Source organism: Notothenia coriiceps, unplaced genomic scaffold, assembly GCF_000735185.1.
Source record: "Notothenia coriiceps isolate Sejong01 unplaced genomic scaffold, NC01 NC01_scaffold00004225, whole genome shotgun sequence".
Taxonomy (NCBI): domain Eukaryota; kingdom Metazoa; phylum Chordata; class Actinopteri; order Perciformes; family Nototheniidae; genus Notothenia; species Notothenia coriiceps.
This window is the reverse complement of record NW_011336926.1, coordinates 1-6,630: the sequence shown is the minus strand read 5'-3', so window position 1 is coordinate 6,630 and position 6,630 is coordinate 1. Positions and strand designations below refer to the sequence as shown.

The 6,630-nt window shown below is 41.2% G+C and overlaps 1 protein-coding gene across 1 annotated transcript; it reads left to right on the top strand.

Annotated features, from left to right (window-relative positions):
* Positions 1 to 1,077: 1,077 nt before the first annotated feature.
* LOC104942159 (lipid phosphate phosphatase-related protein type 5-like) lies at positions 1,078 to 5,784 on the top strand (the record flags this gene model as incomplete). The annotated part of the gene is made up of 5 exons (XM_010767357.1): positions 1,078 to 1,281; positions 2,682 to 2,814; positions 4,054 to 4,304; positions 4,384 to 4,557; positions 5,644 to 5,784. Coding segments are annotated over exons 1-5 (903 nt in total), but the record flags the coding sequence as incomplete, so codon positions are not given.
* Between the last annotated feature and the right edge of the window lie 846 nt (positions 5,785 to 6,630).

The following is a 6,630-nucleotide window of genomic DNA, read 5'->3' as shown; positions in this document are numbered from 1 at the left end:
GAATCTAAATCGTCGTTGAAGTTGATGATTACGATTGTAAAGCAGTTTTGAATGCAGCATGTAACGACTGTAAAGTTGGTAGTAAAGTCGTCCCATTTCTTCCATTTCGTTTAGACAGAGCAAAACCAAAACGAGTAGCGCTTCAACACAATCGGCCGTTGTTGTTGTTGTTGTCGGTGTGAGCTGTGAGGGGTTTCCGTTTCCGCGCGGTTTGGCTTTATGAAGCAGGCAAGCAAACAGTTACGTCATGACGCAAACGATGACGCAATGATGCAGCACCAGTCGGACTCTGGGCAGTGTGAAAAGAGCCGGAGCTAAACCGAAGAACCGGTTCTGAACCTGAAAAGCTCTAGCACGGAGCTTGGTTGCGTTGGTGCGAATGAGGTACAACTGTTTGTCTTGTATTGACACAGTGAGAGACTACAGCTGTAGTGGAACATTTAGCAGTTGAAGATAATCCTCTCAGGAGTTTGAGACCAAACCAGAGGTAGAAGAGAAAATATTCGCATCACCATGTGGACAAAAACACAAAGACTCCTGATGAATGATAATATATATATACTGTATATAGTTCTGTGTCGACTGGATTTGTCAATAAATAGGCAACTGCTTGCTTTAATTGAATGCAGTGTTTCAGATATAGCATGTTTCAACGCTCTACTGTCAGTCTGCCCTGCACTTTCTCCAATCCCCATCCTGCCCAGCCCTGCTGAGTGTTCAGCAGACTGCAGGCTGTTCTTTAGAGAGTGTTCAGTGAGACAGAAGGAATTCTGCTGCTCTGCACTCAGAGGATTCAGAGAGTCCACGGAGCGGTAGGACAAGAATACCCTCATACAGAAAGAAGACCAAGAAGAGCAACGTTGTCTGTCTTGGATTAGTAAATAATCATCATCATCAGTTATATTTGAAAACTGGAATATGCTTCAAGACTTCGTGAAGCAAACAAAAAGTTGTCAAAATTGGATTTGAAAACACAGCAGTAATTGGAAGTTATAAATTGGATTCTACATCACCGTGGCGACAGTAGCCAGGATCTAAATCCCTTATTTCCGTGGTAGCAGGACTGTTGGAGGGGCCATGCTTTACTTCCAGGTGGTGATCCTGGCCGCTGCAGCCATGCTGGCGTACTACTTTGAGTTCACGGACACCTTCAGCCCCGCCCTGCAGGGCTTCATCTGCAGGGACCCCAGCCTCACCAAACCAGACCCCGGCCCCGAACAGGACGGCCGTCTGCAGCCCGTCATACTGTTCTCTGTGGTGGGGGGGCTGCCTGTGGTACTGGTGAGTAGTAGTAAACTCCCTCTGGAGGGAACACAGGGATTTATTTATCATTTGCAGACCATTTAACTGTACCAAAACCTACTGTATAGAACCCAACAAACAATATTACGTCCTCTTTGACAGCATAATGCCCTAATTGAATTTTTAAAAGCGCTAACAGAAGGTAGTTTCAGACTAAAATACGACCAAATTGACTTATCAAACATAATTCATTCAATGTTAAAGGTGGGGTAGGTAAGTTTGAGAAACCGGCTCGAGATACACTTTTTGTTATATTCCATGGAATGCTCTTAACATCCCGATAGCAATGAATATCTTAAGTGGTTTGACAAAAAATCCATTAAAAAATGTCATCTCTGGAAGCCGTAGTACTGTAAAAAGCACGACCAATCATTTTAGCCGGCCCAGCTAAAATAACTGGATGGCCTACCTGCCTGTCAGCCTTCCATCTGTGCAAAAACTTATCTCGTGCCCTCATTGGTCATGTGCGCGTTTGTGTTTGTTGGAGGAGGGGCTCTGTAAGGAAGTGGACGATTTTGTTCCGGCTGTGTTTTTTCAAATTCTAGCGCACTCGAGCGGGTTCTCCAAAATTACATACCCCACCTTTAAGGCCTGTCGCTACCATTTGCCGGCTTCAAATAAAGCTGGAACCCTCTGCAGTTTAATATTAGTTCCTGTTCACTTTTTAAGAAATTACCATTTAAGTCTAGAAGAGTAATAACTACATTTTTTGTAGATCTACTTTAGCACACCCATAGCCTAAATGCACCTATGCATGACCCTCACTAGATATTATGCACTTATCACCTCAGTTAAATGCCTGTGTTGATAATTTGCTTTTCGTCCAAGGAGAATATCTGAGTCGACCTTTTTTCTTGGCAGGTAGAGTAATATGCATGTGTATTATGCGTGATCGTCGAATATTTGGGGATTTATCGTTTATTCTAGTGGGAGGGACGGTAAACAGAGGAAACGCTTTCGGGCCTTCAAATAGGAACTCCAACATTTAACAGACCAGTGCTGTGACTTTATTACCCTTTCAAGGACAGACTTTATAGTAGCTTTTATAGTGCTGGCTCCGTATAGAGAATCACATACAGCATGGTGGAGAGGCAGGTGCTCAGAGCATGAAGCCAACAACTGACCGCTGGGTTTAAAATGTCACAGATCTTCTGCATCAATGCGCAGTGGTGTTCCTTTAAGTTTAAACCCGCCTCAAAGTGGCCCACGTGTTCATTATTGTGAGGGAACTAATAGTTAGCTATAGTGAATTTAGAAGACGACATGTTTCTCCATGGTTTTAAATGCAGGTGAGTGCATGTGTGTGCCAGTTTTGGTTATTTAATTCCAATTATTACTAAGTATTTCCATCCCAAAGCATTTTTTTCTGTGTCCCTCAGATTTCAGGTGTGGAGCTTGTTATCTTCCTCCTTCACTACAACTCAGACAACCTGTACGACCAGGACAAGGTTGTTGTCATGGGAGACTGTTGCTACGTGAACCCTATGGTGCGCAGGACCTTCCGTTTCCTTGGTAATATAATTACAAAATTAAACCCACTTTGAGCTGTTATTTTCATTCATAATGTCATATTTAATTGTGGTTCAATTATACTGAAAACCATTTTTGAATCAGCGTTAGGGTTAGTCATCAGTCATTAAATGGTGATACTGATGTAGGAAGATCGTAGACAATTACTTTATAAGTAGGTGCTTAGTCACTTTGTAGTTGTAACATGCTATTATGATGTCGCTGTGACTTGATGTTTAATATGGTTTCTGTGCAACATAGAGGTGGTAATAGAGAAAGCACTTTGACTATAGACTTGTCTTTATAACAAGATATTTAACAAGCTGCATTGTCTTGATACAATGACATGATTTGCAATCAGACATTTGTTTGCTAAAATGTCAACACTTATAATATTTTTCGAATCTTGGGGGAATACATCTACCATTAATTTCACATTAAGAATTTGGTATTTAAAATAAAATTGCTGAAGTATTTTTAAATGTGCCTCACAAGATTGTTTTGACTTGTTTTGAAAACAAAATTTTGATTAAATGATTGTACCTTTGGGCTGCGGTACCAAACAATCAACATTTTTGATTAGCATAACGGCTAGCATCCGTTTGTGTCAGCGATGTTGGTAGTGCTACTTTTTTAGCTAGCATGATTCCTTCATACATAGATGTGTGTGTGACAGTAGGTGTCATGCTAACATACATGCATACACTATTTGAGATAATAAAGACCATGCTACCTTTAATGCTAATTTAGACCTTTGTAGATGCATTGGTTCAAAGTAATTTAGCACATCAACTAGTATAGAAATTGAGGAAATGTGATACTTTACTTTAATTTCAAGTAAATGGGAGGGAAATGGAATACATTTGACTTCAATAGATTATTTTCGAAAGTTATAATAGTTACTTTACAAATTAAGACTTTACATAGAACATATGATCTTTTTAAACATCATGCATTGGTTTAGAGTAAACTATGCAACATTATATAAAATAATGCAACTAAGCTCCACCTCAACCAAACCTCAAAAATTGTAATCAAAAGTGTAATCAAATGTTGCTTTTATCTGTTATGGCCTGGATTAACACTGTTAGCTATGTTTCTGTTGAAAGCATCATTAGCTGCTTCTTTATTTGTGCGCAGCTTTAAGTAAAGGATTTAAATACAGAATAATATCACCAATGTGTGGATGTGAGTCATTTATTTTAGCTTGATTTCATCTCATCTTTGTGTGTTTTTCTGCAGGTGTGTATATCTTCGGTCTATTTACAACAGACATCTTTGTCAGCGCAGGTCAGCTGGTCACAGGAAGTCTGGCTCCTTACTTCCTGTCTGTTTGCCTGCCCAATTACACTGCCCTCGGCTGCCTGGACACGGCTAACTTTGTCAGCCAATCAGATGCTTGTACTGGTGATGCTGATGACATCATGAGAGCCAGGAAGACGTTCCCCTCCAAAGAGGCTGCCCTGAGTGTGTATCCAGCTGTGTATCTGGCAGTGAGTGGACCAGCGGTGTATCTACCCTTACAGTACAGCATTGAGCCTTGTCACACAGTAAAACACTCGTCCTTGCCAGATGTACAACATATCCTGTGTGGGATCCAGTGGAGGTCTCCTGACGGGCCCCCTCCTCAGCCTCTCATTGGTCAGTACAGCTATGCTCAAAGGCATCAACAGAATGGCCGAGCACCAAAACCACTGTGATGTCATCGCAGGACAAGCCATCGGAGGCGCTATCGCTGTCTTTCTGGTCTGTTATCATTCATTTTATTTATATATTTTTTTATGCGTGTCCATACATCTAATGACACTCACACTTTTCACTGCTTCATTGCCATTAAAATTCCCCTTCGTGATCAATCTAACAAACTGTGTTTTGTCTAACTTTTTACTAAGACCACACTTATGTTTTAAGTTATAGATCTGTCTGCAAAGATAAGACACTTCGTTCTTATAATCTGTAGGAAATGAGACCTAAAGCTCTGAAATGAGTCCGCTTTTTACCACTTCCGGGTCCTTTGTCTCAAAGTCATCGTTTTTTGTGATCATGTTTTTAGTTAGAGGGCTGAAATAAGGTCTGCGTGATTGACATTTTTCACATTTTGTCCTACGGCATAAAATACCTCAGTATATATCACACTGGTGAATGTCTGACGCTTCTATTTGTCTTAAAAAGATACTAAGTTAGACGACTAAATATCATTACGTCAAACATTAGCCGCCTTTAGCTTAGCGGTGGTGATGTGAAGTCACGTGATCGTGATGTAATTTTTGTAATAGCCTAACGTTAGCTTTTTACTTATGTCTATTGCATTTACTCCTATTAGAAAGTGGTGTTAATATGTGGAGATTACCCTTCGACACAAAAAGTGTACGTATCATAAACCTGTGTTTCTCACAGATCCCAACTGCTTTCACTCCCAGGGCCTCAAATACTAAAGCGTGTCATGTCACAAAGAAGCTTGCAGCACCTAAACATGAAATTTGTGGTGTCAGTCCTGATTATCACAGAGCAGAGCCACTGCACATCATGTGTGTTCAGAGAGTCAGACCACTGCACATCATTTGTCTTCAGAGAGTCAGGCCACTGCACATCATGTGTGTTCAGGCTCTCTAAAACACAAAACTGCTCTAATGGACTAAACAGCTGCAGGACACACACACACTGCTGTTGCATGAATATACTTGAATTCTTCTTTTGTGTACGTGATGGGAACAAAAACTTGGGTCACAGAAACATGTCTCTGTTTTCTGTCACTGTATTCTGGTATTCTTTTTTGATCATGCAGAAATGTTATTCTAATATGACAGTGTCTGTTTTCTTCTCTCTTTCTAGGTGGTGTTTGTGGTTCAGTATTTTAAAAAGAGACGTGTGGTTTCTCACAGTCTCTCAGATTCAGGCACAGCTGACACTGATGAAGCCTCAGCTCAGACCAATCACTGCATGGACGTCAGTGACAAATACACAGTTCCTCAGGTAGCTAACATGATACATATCAAAAGCTAAATGTCTGTACTGAATGTTTCCCAGGCTTTAAACCAGGGGTGGGGAACCTTTTTCCTCTCAAGGGCCATTTAAATTTTTTCAACATCCTCCGAGGGTTGTACAAATGATTGACCTCAGCTTAAAAAAATTAAAATCACAGCCCATTCATTTGGCCTTTCTTTCATGGTGTGCAAACAAAAAGCAACCTCTTAGTCCAGATATCTTACCATGACAGTAGTAATATTCATCCCGCTTTCGTCTCATTAGTATGCATAAAAAGTGACAGGTGATGTGACAGGTCACACCTCTCCCTACTTATGCTAATGAGCTAAGTCCCGCCTCCCCTTTGATCGAGGTGTGAGATCTCAAGTAGGTGTGATATCCCAAGTAGGTGTGAGATCCGTCGATAGGAGGGGGGTGATGTGTATTCACAGGTGTGAAAAGCCCCCACTGTTGCGCCTTATGGTGTATAATAAAAAATGTTTCAATCACATTAGTATGCATAAAAAGTGACAGGTGGGCCCCAAGTGTGTGTGTTTGTGTGTGTGTGTGTGTGTGTGTGTGTGTGTGTGTGTGTGTGTGTGTGTGTGTGTGTGTGTGTGTGTGTGTGTGTGTGTGTGTGTGTGTGTGTGTGTGTGTGTGTGTGTGTGTGTGTGTGTGTGAATCATTAACGAATGTCTTCACATGGAGATGAAGACTCCTGTCTCTTAACACCCAAGGTCCTGCAGTCGGCTGAGGCTGTAAAAGTATAGAAAAAGCAGGTAGGAGGGGGTTGAGAGGAGACTCTGGGGTGTCAATATATCCAGACCAAAATATGCGGATTCCGAGCTGATCAGA